Here is a 19,703-nt window from a genome sequence, read left to right as displayed (position 1 = left end):
TTTCTCAGTGGAAGGGAGTGGACAGTGGGAGTGCCTCAGGGATGTTTATTGGGACCCATACTTTTCAATATATTTAAATGATCTGGAAAGAAATACAACAATTGAGGTAATCAAATATGCAGATGATACAAAATTGTTCAGAGTAGTTAAATCACAAGCAGATTGTGATAAATTGCAAGAAGACCTTGTGAGACTGGAAAATTGGGCATCCAAATGACAGATGAAATTTAATGTGGATAAGTGCAAGGTGATGCATACAGGGAAAAATAACCCTTGCTATAGTTACACAATGTTAGGTTCCACATTAGGTGCTACAACCCAAGAAAGAGATCTAGGTGTCATAGTGGATAATACATTGAAATTGTCGGCTCAGTGTGCTGCGGCAGTCAAAAAAGCAAACAGAATGTTGGGAATTATTAGAAAGGGAATGGTGAATAAACAGAAAATGTCATAATGCCTCTGTATCACTCCATGGTGAGACCGCACCTTGAATACTGTGTACAATTCTGGTCGCCGCATCTCAAAAAAGATATAATTGCGATGGAGAAGGTACAGAGAAGGGTGACCAAAATGATGAAGGGAATGGAACAGCTCTCCTATGAGGAAAGGCTGAAGAGGTTAGGACTTTTCAGCTTGGAGAAGAGACGGCTGAGGGGGGGATATGGTAGAGATGTTTAAAATCATGAGAGGTCTAGAACGGGTAGATGTGAATCGGTTATTTACTCTTTCGGATAATAGAAAGACTAGGGGGCATTCCATGAAGTTAGCAAGTAGCACATTTAAAACTAATTAGAGAAAGTTCTTTTTCACTCAACGCACAATTAAACTCTGGAATTTGTTGCCAGAGGATGTGTGGTTAGTGCAGTTAGTGTAGCTGTGTTTAAAAAAGGTTTGGATAAGTTCTTGGAGGAGAAGTCCATTAATGGCTATCAATCAATTTTACTTAGGGAATAGCCACTGCTATTAATTGCATCAGTAGCATGGGATCTTCTTAGTTTTTGGGTGCTTGCCAGGTTCTTATGGCCTGGATTGGCCTCTGTTGGAAACAGGATGCTGGGCTTGATGGACCCTTGGTCTGACCCAGCATGGCATGTTGTTATGTTCTTATGTACAGTGCGCTCCGGCAGAGCACACGGTTAACCCGCGTTTGGACATGCGTTTTCGACGCGCTAACTTTACCCCTTACTCGAAAACGCACATCCAACCCCCCTGAAACTAATGGCGCCGGCAACATGCAAATGCATGTTGATGGCCCTATTAGTTATTCCCGTGCGATTCAGTAAAGTAGGCGTTAATTTCTGCCGGCACTGCTTTTCTGTACACCCTCCGACTTAATATCATGGCGATATTAAGTCGGAGATCCCAAAAGTTAAAAATAATTAAAAAATTAACAAACATTTAAAAGTTGGCCCACGGCTCGAAAACCAGACGGTAAATTTTGCTGGCATCCGGTTTCCGAACCTGTGGCTGTCAGCGAGTTTGAGAACCAACACCGGCAAAATTGAGCAGGGGCTGTCAAACTCGCTGAGAGCTGCCGCTCCTGTCCAAAAAGAGGCGCTAGGGATGTGCTAGTGTCCCTAGCGCCTCTTTTTACCGCAGGCCCTCATTTGAATATTTTTTTTAGTGAATCGCATGCACTTTACTGAATCGGCCTGTAGGTGTTATATCCCTTCCTTTTACTGCAAACAAATCTGCTCCTAAGTGCACGTCTTGAACAGAAGGTATTCACTATAGTAGCCCATGAAAACGGGTGGCTACACTAAATGTACAAGAGTGATGCGAGACTGCATTCAGAGCAACAATGTCACCTAAGAAATTCACTGCGTTATGAGAACTCATGTGATACGCATGAGCATGGCTGTGTAACTCCTTTCTTAAATGTACACTTACATCCTAGCTAAGTGTTAAACATTTTTCATAGTCACTGTTAGCTTTACAAATCCCTCTACCTTTCATATTTCTAGTGTCTATGTAATTCAGATAGTTGGTTCTGTATTACACTGTTTCATTGTGTTTATACTTCTAAGCAAAAACCTTGTTAAATAAAATATAAAAAAATAACCTACAATTACCTTAATTGTGTGACTCTCCTGAACAGTTTCTTCTTCTGTTGCAGGAAGAATGGAGATTTCTTGATCACCTGTGAGGACTGACACTTCAGCTTCCTCAGAATCCTTGTCTACTCTAGAACCATTCCTTCTCTCTTCTAACTTTTTTTCCGCAGGGGGCTCAGCCACCCGCCGAGGCTGCTTTTCCGCAGGGGTTTTATCTAGACACAGCAAAGCTGGAGGTAATTGTTCAATCTCTCTTGGAAGCTGAGATAGTAAAATTTCAGGAACTAGAATTCTCTCCATCTCTTTTTTCATTTCCTCTACAGTCTGTTGTGACACATCAACAATAGTACTAGCAAAGTTTTCAGCAATTTTGTAGTCCAGTGTTTTATATTCACCTCTATGATCGATATGGTCACCAGCAATCTGATTTCTGTCATCTAAAGTCCCATTCTGCAGGTCACCTTTAGGAAGCCACTGAAGTAGCTCCCCTCTTCCAACATCAACACAGTCAGAAAACTCTTTTGCATCTGCTTCAAGGAAAAAAGCTACTTTTTGGCTAACCAATTCTTTCTCAACAGCTTCAGTTAAAGATACTCTTATTCCACTAGTTGGGTCAATAATTCCTCCAGTTAGTATCTGATTTGCTGCAATAATTTTGAGCATTTCCTCATCCACCAGTCCCTTCTTCAAAGCCAATACCAGAGAGTGCTTTTCACCAGTAGCAGCATCCACAATTCCACCAGTATCTACCAGGGATTGTAATAATCTTAAAGCTGGTAAGAGGTCTACCTTCCCAAGCTTAACTGCCTTGACCAATGTAAGAACATTACCAGAATTTTCATCTTTGAGCTCTTTAAGGGGAGTAATCTCTAAATATCTCTGCCCAGATTCAATGTCAATTTTGCACTTCTTCAGAAATTCAGAATAAGGGATAATCATACAGCTCTCTGGATCTAAAATTCCATGTTTCATTTCTGATGTAGCAGTGTTTGTATTCATGTCATCTTTGATAGCAATCCTTTCATGACAGCTTGAGTCAATGTCAGTTTTTTACCAGAAACAGGATCTATAATGTTTCCACTCAATGCCTGGAATCCTTGCAACTTTAAAATAAACTGTGGATTAATTAACCCTGAAGACACTGCTAGAAATGAAGATGCCAGTTCTTCTATTTCCAGAGGATTATGCTGTCGTCGACCACATACTTTTCAACCTCTAGCAGATTCTTAGACAAGTCCTGATCAATCAATCCATGTTCCAAGGCAGCAGTCACTGAAAGCCTCATTCCCGATAAGTGATGGATGATTCCTCCATTTGCTATCTGCTTGCTCAAGAGATAAAAGGCATCTTCCTTACTTACAAATCCTTTCTGTATTGCTTGGACAATAGTCAAAGGCTCTTTAGTGTTTGGATGCACAATTCCACTTATCTCTACCTGTAAGCTAATAAGCTTCTGCCTAGTTTCATCTTCAATAACTTTCCCTTTAGAAGCTCTCTCTAGATTTTTAAGATCCTCTTGAATAGATTTATCCACCAAACCAAGATTTGAAGCTAAAGTGACTGAAACTCTCTTGCTTCGTTTTAGGTCAATTATGCCCCCCGTAACAACTTGCCCCTCTAAAAGTCTCCTGGAAGTTTCCTTGTCCAGAAGGCCAACATCTGCTGCATCTTTTACAGAATAGATCATGTTATTAGAAGGGTTAATAACACCACATATAGCTTTTTCAGGTGTAAGCACCTTCTGCATAAGCTTCTCATCCATCAGACCTTCATCAATAGCTTCTTCAATGCTTAAAGATTCACAAGTGTGAGAGTCAAAAAAGCCACTAAACATGGACAATTTTCCCATAAGTTTTACTGCAGTATGGCTTGGCACAACTCCACAGGACACTGCTTCATTAAGAAGCAGCTTCCCATCAATGTGTTCAGAAATTATTCCTCCATCTTGAAGTTGTGCTGAAAGCATTTTTAAAGTGGCTTCTTCTCCCACTACTGATGAATGCATTGGCAACATCTTAGATTCATCCTCACGAAATTGCAAAGGTACAACTTTCTCATCAGTCTCTTTTACCTCCATATAATCAGTATTTGTAGTTCTTTCCTTTGCAGCTATCATCTTCTTCTGTTCTCTATTGCCTAAGAACATTTCTGACAATTTTATTGATTTTTCTTCTAGTAAGTTTACATTTTTAACATCTGATTGCACTTTGAATTCCGAACTATTAATATTTTTATTTTGTTTTGCTATCATTTTAAACTTTGGGTTTCACAACACCTGTAAACTTCCCCTCAGATCCATGAAACTCTTTCATCTCATTTCTTCTAGTTTCAATTATTTCACTAGTGTCTTCTCCACTAAAATTCCACGTTTCATCTACCGGATATTCAATAGAGGCACTGCCATCTACTGGCACTCTCTGCGCTTCCAAAGGAAAACTACTGGCTTCTTCTTTGAACGATCCTGTTGGTTCTTCATTCGTAGGTTCCAGACCAGTTCTACCCTCAGAAGGTTCAAACATGGAAATAGGCATTTCTGTGACTGTTTTCTGCAGTTTTTCTGCATGCTTTCTAAGCAATCTTTGGTTTCCTAATGGTGATGCTCTGGGATCAACAAAAGTGTCTTCTGATATTGCTTCCTCATTAGTCTCTTTCAAAGGCTTCAAATGCTCATTTAGTACTGGTTGCAGAAACTTCGTACTTCCTTTATTTGTTTCCTTCAGAATTCTCAGTCCTATCTGATATTTTTCACTACCTACATTATTTTTATTTGATTCGTTTCCATAGCTTTCAATCAAAGTTTGAGGGTGCAGTTCGCTGTCCATGAGCAAGAACCTGTGCCCACTGCGGATGTTGATGTAGCTATGGGTCATTAAATGAAACAGGAGTCTTTCATTATCACCAGCTGGCACCTCTTTGTTTTGTGTTTCTTGGGTTTTGGGCTTATCTTGTGGTGGGCTACTAAAAGTAAAGACCAAATTCAGCATGCTTCTGGTTAGAAAATCGGCTTGCTTCATACAGGGTATCACATCTGGTACAAAGATAGATTTTAACTTTGCAGCGACATCTGTGGTCAAGATGCCCTGCTCTACCGCCCTCTTACAAGACCAGACTTCCATGGTTTCTGGTATATAGAAACCTTTGATAGAATGCCTATTTCTAACAATTTTATAAGCCAACTCACTGGATAGGACATCTTGCTGTAGAGCATCAGCCACAGTAAAAATCTCACCAGACTCAGGACACAGAAGACCCATAAATGACCGAAGGGATTGGAGGATCACCAGTGCAATTCTTGATGTTAGTAAATCTTTTGCTATTGCTTCATCAAGAGAGAGTCTTTGCTTTGTGACTGTATCTACAATGCCACCTCTCTGAAGCTGTCGAATAAATATAGCACAAGCTAGATCCTGGTCAATTAAGTTATGTCTCACTGCCTCATCCACATTTAGCCTGTGTCCAGTTCTGTGGTCCACAATGCCACCAGCAAACAACTGGGCTTCCAGTAGCCTCACTGATATTTGTCGGTCTATTAGTCCCTCCTGGACTGCTCGGAAGATGTTGACTTTTCTCCCTGATTTCAGGCACACTATACCACTGGCAAGCTGCCTTACTGGCAACAATCTTAGCCCAGTTTCCTGGTGAGTGATGCATCTTTGCATCAGATCTGTCAAGTTAATTTTCTCTGTTGTGTTTGGGTCAATCAAGTTCATTAAGGACCCCAGACGGTTTTCCAGCTTACAATACAGGTGGTCTGTAATCAAGCCCTCTTCAAAAGCCTCTTTCAAACCGATTCTCTTATCGTGAGATGGTATCCTGAAACCTCCCGCTGCAAGATAAGCTTCCAAAATCTTCATCCCCACACTTTCCTTGATCTTCTTTTCCTCTATTGCTGCAACAATTGGCAGTAGCTGCTTGTTTTCAAAGTTTGTTCTGTCTGTCAGTTCAAGCGCCTGCTGCAGCTCCTGCAACACTTGGAATGTCCTGTAATCCACAGCATTTCGAACCAGGGCTTCCTCTAGACAGAGCATCTCTTTAGTCTCTGGAAGAATCAGACCAGATGTTGCAAGCTGAGCTTCCAGAAGCACAAGGCCAGTGTCCTGGTCAATGAGGCCATTCTGCATGGCCCTGAAGATGGGTGAGATTTCCATTGTTCCTAGGTCCAATACCCCTGCAACAGCCTCACTGCCCTAAAAAAAAAAATAAAAAGTTCCAATCAGAACCAAAAGCACAGATGAAAGAAAAGCAACAACATGAGATAGAGAATGTCACAGTTATTGTATAATGGCATGCAAAATCAGGAAAGAGAATGAAATTGCAGAGTGAAAGAAGTACAGCTTTAATCCAATGATATGGTCATACCGAATGCTCCAGAAGAGAATCGTTTTGTACATGCATATTATACAATTGATGTTTGCGAGTTTAGCTGGCAGCCCTTGGCAGAATGACTGACATCTAACACCTTCCCCTAAGCAGCAGACAGCAAAAACAATCACAGAACAAGAAGCCACAATACAATGCAAAAGCAGCTGCTGAAGAGAAAAATACAAAAGAAAAGGTAGTTTGCAGAGCCAGGGGCCTTAGGTACATGTCCTTCATCTCTGCATTCAGCAGGGAATGGTATCAGTTACTGGTGGCATCTCCAAAGAAGCCATAGGAATGTATTCTGGGAAGTGCAGCATATTAATTTAATAAGGAATAGATCTGAAAGAATATCAGACAAAAAGTACAGGGCCCTGCCCCAGGCTATTTTCCCATGAGATTTAGTGCTTAGCCCCTGGTACTCCTGAAAAATAAACCACCACCATTACCTGTATTTAGCACCTGCCTACAACAAGTTAAAAAACCCCAAATGACAGAAGCAAGAGGAAACATAAATGCTTTTACTTACCAAGGGTGTAGGTGGCCCCTTGAGCACTTACAGATAAGCTCAGCTGAATATCACACACACACAGTGTAAGCTCTGCTGTTAGCCACACACAGCCATTTCCTCCTCCTCCTCTCTTTTCTTTGGTTTTCTTTCCATTTAAACTCTGGAGCATTAGTTACATTTGTAAGCAAGGATGCCAGTTAATCTGTACAGGACATGATTGGTCACATCGTGCTCAAACCTTTGAGGTAAACACACACACACGGAACGAGCGGGGGAGTCAGACTGAGCAGGAGAGATCACGCTCACATCCTTTAGCAAAGAAGAAAGGAGCCAATATGCCAAAGATCAGTCTCACCGGCTGCTGAATACCTGCATTTAGGTAGTTAAGGAGCAAATGGTTGAAGGGGGAAGGCTGATTTTCAACACTAAATGTAGGAGAAAAAATTGCTGCCTCAGCTTTAGGAGTCTAAAGTTAGCTGAATTTTCAGCCCAAAACTTAGGCAGCCTAACTTTAGGGGCTCAGTTTTCTTTGCATATTGGCTCCTCCATGTTTTCATGCAAACCCTGCCTCCCTGTACCGCCTCATTACCAGTAATACAGAGGCCATCAGGATAACCAGGGAGCTCCTTGCACAGACACATCAGTGACTGAAACACTGCAGACCAGTGCTCAGGTGCTGCCCAGCAAGGCCACCGAGCCCTAGGGGCTGCTTGTCAGGTAACAGATGCACGCTGGCATTTCTAAGCCAGGAGGTGGGGAGGGGGAGGGGGGGTGACTGTTGGATTAAGGGAACCTGCTCGCTCATTTACCTAGGATAGTAGACAACAAAGGAGGAAGACCAGAAAAAGACTGGGCTAAGGAGCAATAAACTCTCAGTGTTCAAACTTTTAGGACTAGCAGTTGGGATAGATCCTGGCACTGAGAGTGACATTAATCTGGAAGTGCAGCACACTCAGTCAGGAAGAGGCCTGCCCAAACCACCAGTGGCTTTCCCTTCCAAGGAGAAGCACTCAAGAGGCAACAAACAAATTGGATATTCAGTGCAGAACACTGACAAGTTACCTTCTCTCTCGTGGCAATAAAGTGTAACTATGAGGAAGAAAGCTTTGACTGCTCTTAACGAATATTTAATCCGTTTCATCCTCTCCAGACAAATTGCAGCCCGTGGGAGGCGGAGGATGACTTTCCATTCTCCGGTCTCCTTGCAAAGGCTGAAGAGGCCCCTTTCAGCAGATTACCTTTTGCTCGCTCTCCTTGGCTAGCCGGCTCCGCAGCAGCTGCAGGTGTTTTTCAGAATCGGTGCACAGCTGCTGATACACGTCCTCCAGGGATTTCACATCCAAGCTTATCTGCTCTTTTTCCTCTGCTGAGAGTCTGCAAAGTGGAGAGAAAAATATTGCTTTCACCCGATCCATTTTTGCCATTGCCAGCGCTTCCTTATCCCACATCTGTGAATAAATTAATGAGCCCCTCTAAACAAACACTGGAGGCTGTTCGAAAAGAGGTGCAGTGATGTATTGTTTTCTTTTTAGAGAGAAAGATCTAAACAAGTTGGATGATAATAGCTCGACATTAGAAAGATGACTCTGAGCTGATCATTTTCGGGGCTGGCTGCAGATTCACAGGGGTTTTCACCCTCCTCTGCATTACCACAGACAAAAGACATAAGAACTGCTACCATGGAGAATGACCTGATGTGATGGAGACATAGGACGTGCACCTCCCACATGAGTTGTATAGGGTTTGGGGTTTTTCTGGATTGTACTTAGTAAACAGCTTTCCTGATGCGTGTTGATACCTCTGCAGCTGATATACATGTTTCTATGGCACTGTAAAGAAGAAAGATGGGAGAAGCTAAAGTGGTCACAGATCGGAGCGCGCCACCATCACCAGAGAAGGTAACTGATATCGCAATAGCACCCCAGGAAACCAAATTCAAAACAATTTAAGAGAAATGTGATGAAAAGAATGTTTTATTGGCAGAGTCTAAAAAAGAGGTGGAAACACGCATCTCGGACCTTGACAGCAAACGTTTTAGAAACGCAACTCGTAACCTTACAGGTTGAACACGAGATACAAGCAATGAAAATAGATGACTTAAATCACTCAAGGAGAGGGAATCTCCATTTTAATGGCTTCTCTGAAATTATTCGAGAAGTAGACTTGCAGACCTACTCAAGATGTGATACCCAAGGGTTTTTGACTTGGAGGGCTAACATGGCAAGCTCAGAATTGAACATGCTCATTTGCCTGGGGCTCAAGTCTGCTACGCGAAATAAACCTCAGCCAGTAATAGCAAAATTCCTAAGCTTGGCCCACAAAGCTGCCGTTCTACAAGCATACAGAAGAAGAGAAATGTATCAGGCAACCCTTTACTGATTTTTCCAGATTATTCCACAATGGTATCCTCTCAGAGAAAAGCTTTTGGTCTATTTGTATTAAGCTAGTGGAAAGGAGTATTCCCTGTGAACTACAATTTCCAGCGAAGCTGAAGGTTACCTTCCCAGTACAAACCCAGATCAGTCCAGACTCCTGGGTTTTGCCTCCCCTCCAGCAGATGGAGACAGAGAAATTTTCACAGCCACCTGCTCATAACCTGGTGTAGCACCTGCAGTCCCTCAGTATTTCTCTGTCTCCAGCAGATGGAGGAGGTGCAAAACCTGCAGTTCTGAACCTAAAAAAAGAAGAAAAAAAAAAAGACTCAAACTTTAGTGAGCAGATAGAAGATCCCCTCTTAGGAGTTGGTCAGCTCCTGGTGGGTCCATCCCTCCTGGTCGTAGGGTCGAACGAGCAGGTATCGGGGACCCTAAATTGGTCTTGGTGACCTATCGGGGTGAAAACTGGTGGTCCAGTTCCCTCACCTCCAGGAGACCGAGGAAGATTCCTTTGCCACTCTTCAGCTAAGCTTGCTTTATTTTTTCTGTGCTCTTTTCCCTTTCTTATAAAGTTATTTAAAAAAAAAAAAAAAAAAGGTAAGTAAGAGGGATAGCAAGGCAGCGGGAGATCGGGTGATTTTATTCTCTGTTTCAGTCGTGCAGGGAAGTGCTTTGGGGGTTAGTTGTTGCTCTGTTTCATTCTCCCGCATGGTCACCGCTGCAGCTCAGAAAGTCTCGGGAGCTCCGATGCACCAATGCAGGTCGGCTTCTCCGCGCAGGCCACCTCATCCTATGCCTCACCGCCGATGAGGGCACTTCAGGTGGGGGGGGGGGGCCAGCGGCAACCTCTCCCCAGCAGTGCCAGTCTGGAGGCTCGAAGGCTGCGCGGTGTGAGGCTAAAGCCCCATTGCCACCTAGCGCGGGAACGGCAGCCATTTTGGGGACTTTCGTGGCTAAAGCGCCAATCGCAGCGGGGGGGCGGTTTTCGACCAGGCAGCCGCCGGCCGAATTCAATTTTATTTTTTATTTTTTTTACTTTTTTTTTTTTTTTTTTTTTTTTTACTTTTTTTACCTTTCGGGACCTCCGACTTAATATCGCCATGATATTAAGTCGGAGGGTGCACTGAAAAGCACTTTTTACTGCTTTTCTGTGCACTTTCCCAGTGCCAGAAGAAATTAGCGCCTACCTTTGGGTAGGCGCTAATTTCTTAAAGTAAAATGTGCGGCTTGGCTGCACATTTTACTTTCTGTATCGTGCGCGAATACCTAATAGCGCCCGCAACATGCATTTGCATGTTGCGGGCGCTATTAGGTTCGGCAGGTTGGACGCGCGTTTTCCGCCCCTTACTGAATAAGGGATAAGGGAAAACGCGCGTCCAATGGCATAGAATATCCAACCAGTAAACTAAACTTGTAGCTGAATATTTACCCCTGGCTTCCCCCTCCTGCTATGAAAGTCTCCCAGCAGATAATGGAGGAGTTGCCACGTGCTGTGGAATTCTTGCAGCTCGTCTCTCCTCAGGGCAGTGAGATACTCCATATAATAGCTCCATTTCAGTCTCTGCATGACCCCTGAGAAGGTAGGTGCTCGGGTCTCTTTCCAATGTCTGGCAATCTCCCCTCTAACAGCATGCGCTAGAGCTCCGATAAACTGTTGCTGCGTGGAGGATAGGAACATTCAACAAAACCTCCTTTGGACTTAAATTTATAGGGGCCTGTATCAGGCCATTAAGCCATGTTTGTACCTGCACCCACAAAGGTCAAATCGCTGGGCATGTCCACCACATAGCGTAAAGATCTCCCACTTGCCCACAATTTCTCCAACACAGGTGGTCTCTTCTAATCCCCATTTTATTTAACTTATAGGGCGTTAGGTACCATCGAAACAGCATCTTGTAACAACTTTCTACCAATTGCGTAGCGATAAAACATACATCCCATTCTCCCCCCGACATGGGAGCTCCCAAATCCTTCTCCCAAATCTTGATATGACCCACATCTTGCAGAAGAGCCCCACTGAGAATAGTATATATTTTGGATATGGTTCCTTTTACCATATGAGAGGCTGCACAGTATCCTTCAAATAATATCTTTCCTTTCAGCATATGTGCACGGAAAACACTAATATCTTCTAACTTAGACTATTACAATTCCCTATTACTAGGCCTACCTTCAGGATTTCTAAAACCACTACAGCTACTCCAAAATGCCTCTGCTAGACTATTACTGGGAACCAGGAAATTTGACCACATCACCCCCTCGCTGATGGCAGTGCACTGGCTTCCTGTACAATCCAGGATTCATTATAAAGCATTAACCCTAATTTTCAGTATCAGCAGCAGTCCTGACCCGTGCTTATTAAGAGTGACACTTCAACACTACACACCACAGAGCACCTTAAGATCACAAAGGACTTCTAAAGGTGCCGTCAATTTGGAACACACACCAAACGCAAATAAGAACGAATGTTCTCCATAGCGGGCCCCAAGTTATGGAACTGTCTTCCAGAGTCATTACATCAAATGACTGAAATAAAGAGTTTCCAGTGTGAGCTAAGAACATGGCTCTTGAGAAAAATCCCAAACTGCGATAATGCAATGTCAGTAGCAGAGACTCTGTATGTGGAGCAAACAAGGTAAAATTGTATTATTAGAATCAGAATCTGTAGCTGCTGTTGTGTCTATTGACACTCAGAGATATTCTGAAACTGCATCTGATTGAAAATGACATTTACTCTGATCTCTTCTTGCTGCTGCAGGATAAAGCTTTCATTCTCAATTTATGGAAAACCGAGGCCCTTTGGTTCTCACAGAAACCCCGGCTAGAAGGTTTGCCTAGTTTCTTGACTGGGGGTGGTAATATTAAATTCTCTGACCAGGTGTGGAATTTGGGTTTTATTTTGAGCCATTACTGACCTACAGAAAACAATTCTGTTTTATCCTCGGCATATGCTTACAGACCACCTTAAACCCCTAACTGAGCAGTCTGATCTGCAGCCCTTAGCTTTTATTAGGACAACCCTGGACTATGGAAATTATATTTTGGGATCCCTAAACCTAGGATACAAGCAACACAGTTCCTACATAATTCTGCAGCCAGGTAATCCTATAACCCCACTGCTAAACCAGCTTCACTGGCTGCCCACGCAACAGAGAATTAAGTTTAAGATCTTAACCCTCATGTTCAAATCGCTTCATGGCATGCGATGTTTTAAACGATTACGTTCAGGCAGTAAGAAAGTTCTGGAAATCCCATCACTAAGGGATACCCATTTTCAGGACACTAGGGAAAGGGCACTAGACTGCTGGTGTCATGTTGTGTAAGTGTACCTGAAGAAATATGAGATATTTCGCAAGACCATGAAAGCAGCTTTATTTAGAGAAGCATTTTTGTGAATTTTATCATTTTAAATTTCTGTCTATTGTAATCTACTTGTTTTATGTCTTATTGTTTCATGTTTTCCTTTGTAATCCGCCTAGCATGACATAATTCCTATAGGTGGGACAGAAGTATTTTAAATAAATATTTAGGCATGCAGGTGCAGAGTATCAACCCTAAGCGCAGGCTACGACATACTACAAGACGGTCACAGAACTGGATGGATTATCCCCTGTCCTAAACCCCATTCATCTCTACCAAATGATTCTCATCCCACGCTTGCTGCATTTACTACAAACAGTACCCATCTGTTTGACAAAACAAGAAATTACTGGGAAACAGAGACAGGCTACACAATTTATACGTCACAACTCTAAATCCCCTATAGCACTGAGAGCTTTGATGCAAACTTGGGACAGAGGCGTTCTGGGATTAGCGAATATAAACTATATAACATGGCATGTAATATGAGACTGGCTAAGGATACTCCCCTTTACACCCCGAGGGAAAAACCTTTACAATTATACTACATATTACATAAAACATTGCATGTATTGATTATATCCCTAGTGAAAACCTGGAAATGGATATGTAATAGACTACAACTCAAACACCAAGTATCCTCTTATTTGTCAACCTTTAGTCCTGGGGTGCACTCTTAAGATAAGGGGCTTCGGACTCTCTTTCACTTTGTGGATGATACATATCAGATGCACACATTCCCCCCTCATGCCTATTTACAAATTAGGCACTGTGCTCAATCACTTGACCTCCCAGAATCGCACAAAGTCCTTCAGAGGCATTTGATCTAAAGGACCCAAGTTGTCATACTATTTCTTTTTGGTATAAAATGCTCAGAACAGAGAAGACAGTCCTTGGCAATATTTTACAAGAGTAAAATCAGGAGCTAGCAATCATACTTCAGCATGCCCTTCTCTGTACCTTCTCTATGCGATGGAGACGGTACAGAGAAGGGCAACCAAAATGATAAAGGGGATGGAACAGCTCCCCTATGAGGAAAGACTAAAGAGGTTAGGGCTGTTCAGCTTGGAGAAGAGACGGCTGAGGGGGGATATGATAGAGGTCTTTAAGATCATGAGAGGTCTTGAACGAGTAGATGTGACTCGGTTATTTACACTTTCGGATAATAGAAGGACTAGGGGGCATTCCATGAAGTTAGCAAGTAGCACATTTAAGACTAATCGGAGAAAATTCATTTTTCACTCAACGCACAATAAAGCTCTGGAATTTGTTGCCAGAGGATGTGGTTAGTGCAGTTAGTGTAGCTGGGTTCAAAAAAATGTTTGAATAAGTTCTTGGAGGAGAAGTCCATTAACAGCTATTAATCAAATTTACTTAGGGAATAGCCACTGCTATTAATTGCATCAGTAGCATGGGATCTTCTTAGTGTTTGGGTAATTGCCAGGTTCTTGTAGCCTGGTTTGGCCTCTGTTGGAAACAGGATGCTGGGCTTGATGGACCCTTGCATGGCAATTTCTTATGTTCTTATGTAAATGTTTTTCGAGAATAAGAGCCCTTACTCCTAACGTCAGCTTCAAAGAAACTCAGTTTAAATTCCTACATTGATTTTATGTATCTCCAAAAATGGCCTATCATTCAGATACTGCAGATTCTGATAAATGTCAGCAGTGTGAGGAGGGAGCGGGGACCTTGGGACACGGTTCACAAATATATATAACAATTACAGGTGTACGACTCCCATTAGACAGCTCCATATTTTTATGGCATGATTTCTCTGACCTTTCTTTCAACACTAGATCACCTGATTGTGCTGTAGGAAAGTTTTACTCTTGGGGAAATAATGTAAATTGCCAGAGGCACCAACATTGATTCAATTGAAAAGCTTGGTAAATCAAGTGTATGCGATGAAAAAATATGCAGAGAAAATTGATTAAACTGAAAAAGCAGGATTTCCTGAAGAGATGGGATGCTTGTTTACAATCTCTATGATATATCAACATAGCAAAGGGAGAGCAGCATCTTACTGCAATGGTTTGTCATCTCCGATAAAGAGGAAGTTGGGTGAGGGATGGATGAATGGGTGGGAACAGATGTATTTTAAACCCTTATTCATTGCCTAGCGGTGTTCAGAACCACCACATCATGGGGTGAAGTATTTGTGGTACTGCAGGTTAAGGACCTTTAAATGGAAATAAAATGTTTGAAACAAAAATGAGCTGCCATACTGGGTCGGACTAAAGGTCCATGAAGCCCAGTCTCCTGTTTCCAACAGTGGCCAAGCCAGGTGACAAGTACCTGGCAGGATCCCACATAGGAGATAGATTTCATGCTGCTTAGATTAGACAATCAGAAGGCAGCTGGACTTGGACCTCTGATCTTCTTTCAAGCAAACCAACTAGGTAACCAGCAAGGGAGAAATTCCAAGTGCAGGTATTTTCAGCTTTCACAGGTTCAGTTCCAGCCCGAGGAGGAGACGGAAGCTTGCTGCTGAGGCAGAGAGAGGCGTAAAAGCACATGGGAGCACCTGGGCAGCACACTAGGATTTCTTACTTGTGACTGTGTTTTCCAAGAAATATCTCAGCAGTTCTGATGGTGTCTGACACTTGTTCCTTTTTGGCAGTTAGTTCCTCATTGAGGGCCTGGAAGAACAAAAAGGCAGGTAGTGAGAACGACGATAATTCAGCTGTGTTTGCCTGATGCAGGTCCGTATTTAACACAAGGAAGAGGTGGAGAGCATAGAAAATACAGACTCACAAGAAAAGGAATGAAAACATGAAGAAGGTTACTATCAAGCACAGCTAATGTATTTATTTATGCAATAAAACAAACACAGAATAAGCACTTATAAGTTTGTCTTATTATATATGCTGACTCAGAGATCAGAAGCCACACAACACAAGACTTTGCTAAAACACTGATTTAAAGCCCCAGCAAGTTACCAGGACCTCTCTGCTCTGACCCAGACTGTTGCTGGGACTTCTTCCCATGGTACTATGCAGGCAAGACTGCTATTTCTAAGATAAGTCTTTAAAGAAAGATCTTATCTGTTCTGTCCATGTTATAAATCCTAGGGCACTTTTTTTTCAGTCAGTATAGGGATCTTATTGGTGCCCTCGCTAATCCCAACATGCACTGTAGAATCAGAAACCTCTTGCAATTCCCTCAATAGCAAGAATCAAAGAGGTCAATATTCAAAAGCCATTTAAAGAAATAAGAACAGTGAAGTAAAGTTATCTGGTGTTGTACATAACCAAATAATCTTTTGAATATTGCTGGTTATGACTAAAGTTAGTCGGTTAAGTTTAACCAGGAATATTCAGTGAGACATTTATCCCACTGAATATCCAGCCAACCTTAGCCAGGTAACTTGTCCACTTATTTAATATTTCTAAATCACTTCACTGATTGAAAATCACTCAAAACGATCAGCCTCAAAATCTCTGCTCTGTTGCAGTATATGTTTCCTTTCTTTGTAATTCACAGGTACAGCACATTGTAAATTAACTAACAGCAGCAATAGGATAGACTTTGCCTGGCGCTATCCTGATACCTGAGGAATTCTTCAAAAAGCAGAGTTGCTTACTTGTAACAGGTGTTCTCCAAGGACAGCAGGATGTTAGTCCTCACACATGGGTGACATCATCAGATGGAGCCCCAACACAGAAAACGTATGTCAAAGTTTCTAGAACCACACATCTACGTGAGATCCCCCTTCAGTCTTATAACGTAGAATTAGATATAAATCAAAAATAGGAGAAACCCAACTCCACGGGCTTGTGGGCTGATTTCGTGAGGACTAACATTCTGCTGTCCTCTGAGAACACCTGATACAGGTAAGCAACTCTGCTTTCTCCTAGGACAAGCAGGATGGTAGTCCTCACATGGGTGAATCCTTAGCTACAGGCTGCTGCTCCCCACCCCCCCCCAAAAAAAAAAAAAAGGAGACCAACAGACCAACCAGGTGCCAACAGACCAACCAGGTGCCAACAGGCACAACAATAATGGTGCTGTTGGTAACAGAGGGGGAAGACAGCCTGAACCCACACAACAGGTCCTAGGTGGGAGAGAGTTGGGTTCTACACTTCAAACAGATTCCAGATTGGCCAAACCTACTGTCACATTGGCCATCCCTAGCCAAGCAACAGTGAGATGTGAATGTGTGGAGAGAACTCCACATCATAGCCTTGCAGATCTCCTCCATGGGAACTGCTTGCAAGGGTCATCGACGCTGCCATGGCTCAGACAGAGTGAGCCCTGACATGTCCCCCAAGATGCAGTCCAACCTGGGAATAACAGATGCAATCTGCTAGCCAATTCGATAGTATCTGTTTGGCAACGGCAATGCCCAACCTATTCCTATCAAAAAGAACAGAGTTGGGTGGACTGTCTATGGGCTTCTGTCTGCTCCAGATAGAAGGCCAAGGCTCATTTGAGGTCCAAACTGCAGGACTCATTCGCCTTGATGCAAATGGGGCCTGGGAAAGAATGCTGGCAGGACAATGGATTAGTTAAGATGGAAGTCAGTCATCATCTTAGGCAGGAACTTAGGGTGAGTACGCAAGACCACCCCTGTCATTATAAAACTTCATGTAAGGTGGATAAAGTCATTAAGGCCTGGAGCTCTCTGATCGCCAACAAAAATATGACCTTCCAGGTCAGATACCTCAGGTCACAGATTCACAGCAACTCAAAAGGAGCTTTCATCAACTGAGCTATCACCACTTTGAGGGCCCAAGACACAGCAGGAGGCCTTAGGGGAGGCTTCAACTGAAGCAAGTCCCACATGAAACATACAACTATAGGCTGTACAGAGACGGGTAAACCATCTACACCATGCTGGCATGCGCCAATTGCATTCAGATGAACTAACGGAGTTGGTATTCAATCCAGCTTTCAATAGATGTAGAAGGTAATCAAGCAGTTTTTAGTGGGGCAGGAGAACAGATCTAGGGCCTTCTGCTCACACCACACAGAAAATTTCCTTCACTTCATTCCATAGAACTTTCTACTGGAAGGCTTTCTAGAAGCCACCAAAACCCGAGACACATCTTCTGAAAGATCAAGTGGTTGCAAAACTAACCTCTCAACATCCAGGCTGTGAGCAACAGGACCTGAAGGTTGGGATGTCTCAACCTGCCTCAATCTTGCGTGATGAGATCTGGGGAAGTCCCCAGACTGATTGCCCTACGAATGGGCACCTTCTGCAGGAGTGGAAACTAGACCAGTCTCGACCAATAAAGGGCAATAAGGATCATAGGCCCCTTGTCCTTGCAAAGCTTCAAGAGAGTCTTCGCTACTAGGGGAAATTGGAGGATATGCATACAGAAGACTTTTGCCCCAATGTTGGGCAAGGGTGTCTGAGGCTGGTTTGCCATCTGTCCTGTACTTGAAACAGAACTGAGGCAACTTTCTATTGCAAGGCTACGCGAAGAGAGCCACGTCCTAGAGGCAGAATATTCAATTCTCTACCCCCTGGTCCAGGGACCACTCATGGGGTCTGAAGGTATGACTCGGTCTGTCTATGTTCTCCGTTCCAGCCAGGTACATGTCCCTGAGCACCATCCCATGGTCCAGGACCCATGACCAGACGTAAACCACTTCCTGACACAGGAGGTATGATCCCGTACCTCCCTGCATGTTGACATACCACATTGCCACTTGGTTGTCTGTTTGACTCAGGACAACTTTGTTGGACAGCTGATCTCTGAAACCCCACAGCATGTACCTGATCGCCTGAAGCTCCAGGAAACTGATTTGGCAACAGCTTTCCTGGGCATACCAGAGACCCTGAGTGGTGAGCCCTTCTACATGAGCACCCCAGCCCAGGGTGGATGCATCCATGGTTAGGACAATTTAAGTAGAACAACCTTGGAAAGAGATCCCCTGTTCCAGATTGGAAAGTACCAACCAGCAGGACAAAGAGTCCAGGAGGGGTGAGGTGTCTCAGATGCGATCCTAGAGGTTCTGCATGGCCTGGCACCACTGTGACCTCCGGGTCCAGCTGACCACCTGGCTCTGCTGACTCTCTGCTGTGATGGCCCTTTGACAAGACAGGAAGGCCTTAATCTGTCTAGCAGGGCTCCTATGAAGTCCAATTGAAGTGACGAGCTGAAATGCGACTTCAGGTAGTTGACGACAAACCCTAGTGACTCTAACATCCAGATGGTCAAGCACATGGACCTGACGGTCCCTGCCTGAGTTGTGCTCTTGACCAGCCAATCATCTAGATAAGTGAAAACATTCCCCCCCCCCTCCCCAGCCTGTAGAGGTGCAACACTGCCATGGCCAGACATTTTTGGGGCTGACTAGCCCAAACAGAAACAACCGATACTGGAAGTGCTATTTTCCCATCACGAATCAGAGATTCTTCCGGTGACTTGGGAAGAACTCGATGTGGGTCTATGCGTCCTTCATATCGAGGGAGCATAGCCAGTCCCCTTTTTGTAAAAGGGGATCAAGGTGCCCAGGGAAACCATCTTCAACTTTTCCTTTCTGATAAATCTGTTCAAGGCCCTTAGGATCTAGGATGGGGCGGAGTCCTCCTGTTTTCTTTGGAATCAGGAAGTACCTGGAATAAAATCCCTGCCCTCTTTGCCCTGCTGGAACAGGCTCAACTGCTCTGGCCATTAAGAGAGAAGAGAGCTCTGTTAGTAGTACATCCTGATGTGCTACGAACCCCCAAAATGAGCTCAGAGGGCAATCTGGCAGGGCACCCAATAGGTTCAATCGGTATCCTTAACAAACGATAGAAAGAACCCACTGGTTTGAAGTTATACTGGGCCACTGGTTCACAAAGAACCACAACCTGCCCCCGACCGGCAGATGCATCATCCCGGGTACGGGAAACTGGACTACATGCTCTATGACCCAATCAAAACCCCATCCCTGGAGTTGAATGAGGCGCCAGCTGGGCCTCGGAAACTCTCTGCTGTTTGGAATGGCTGGGGGAGCCCTAATGCTACTGACAGGAGCGAGGGGACAGATGATAGATCTTCCTCTGGAGAAAGAAAGACTACTTCTGCACCGATCTCGCCCACCTCCTAG

At 43.6% G+C, this 19,703-nt stretch overlaps 2 protein-coding genes across 5 annotated transcripts in view; both read right to left on the bottom strand.

Moving 5' to 3' along the window:
• The window catches only part of MACF1 (microtubule actin crosslinking factor 1), a 513,108-nt gene that overhangs the window by 310,856 nt on the left and 182,549 nt on the right, over positions 1-19,703 (bottom strand). For all 4 annotated transcript variants that reach the window (XM_029570961.1, XM_029570962.1, XM_029570959.1 and 1 more), the window contains 2 exons: positions 15,210-15,298; positions 8,163-8,298 (listed from right to left, as the gene is read on the bottom strand). In XM_029570961.1, coding sequence (XP_029426821.1) covers positions 8,163-8,298; positions 15,210-15,298 — 225 coding nt within the window. The remainder of the gene's footprint in view (positions 1-8,162; positions 8,299-15,209; positions 15,299-19,703) is intronic.
• Positions 3,054-4,440, bottom strand: LOC115072940 (microtubule-actin cross-linking factor 1-like). The gene has a single exon (XM_029570964.1). The coding sequence runs from the start codon at positions 4,303-4,305 to the stop codon at positions 3,223-3,225; it is 1,083 nt and encodes a 360-aa protein (XP_029426824.1). The 5' UTR covers positions 4,306-4,440; the 3' UTR covers positions 3,054-3,222.

This window comes from Rhinatrema bivittatum, chromosome 11 (assembly GCF_901001135.1).
Source record: "Rhinatrema bivittatum chromosome 11, aRhiBiv1.1, whole genome shotgun sequence".
NCBI classification, from domain to species: Eukaryota; Metazoa; Chordata; class Amphibia; order Gymnophiona; family Rhinatrematidae; genus Rhinatrema; species Rhinatrema bivittatum.
Note: the sequence above shows the minus strand (reverse complement) of the source record. Positions and strands in the feature narration are given on the sequence as shown.

Coding starts and splice junctions, on each gene's coding strand:
- LOC115072940 (XM_029570964.1), bottom strand. CDS start 4,305: ATGATAGCAAAACAAAATAAAAATATTAATAGTTCGGAATTCAAAGTG.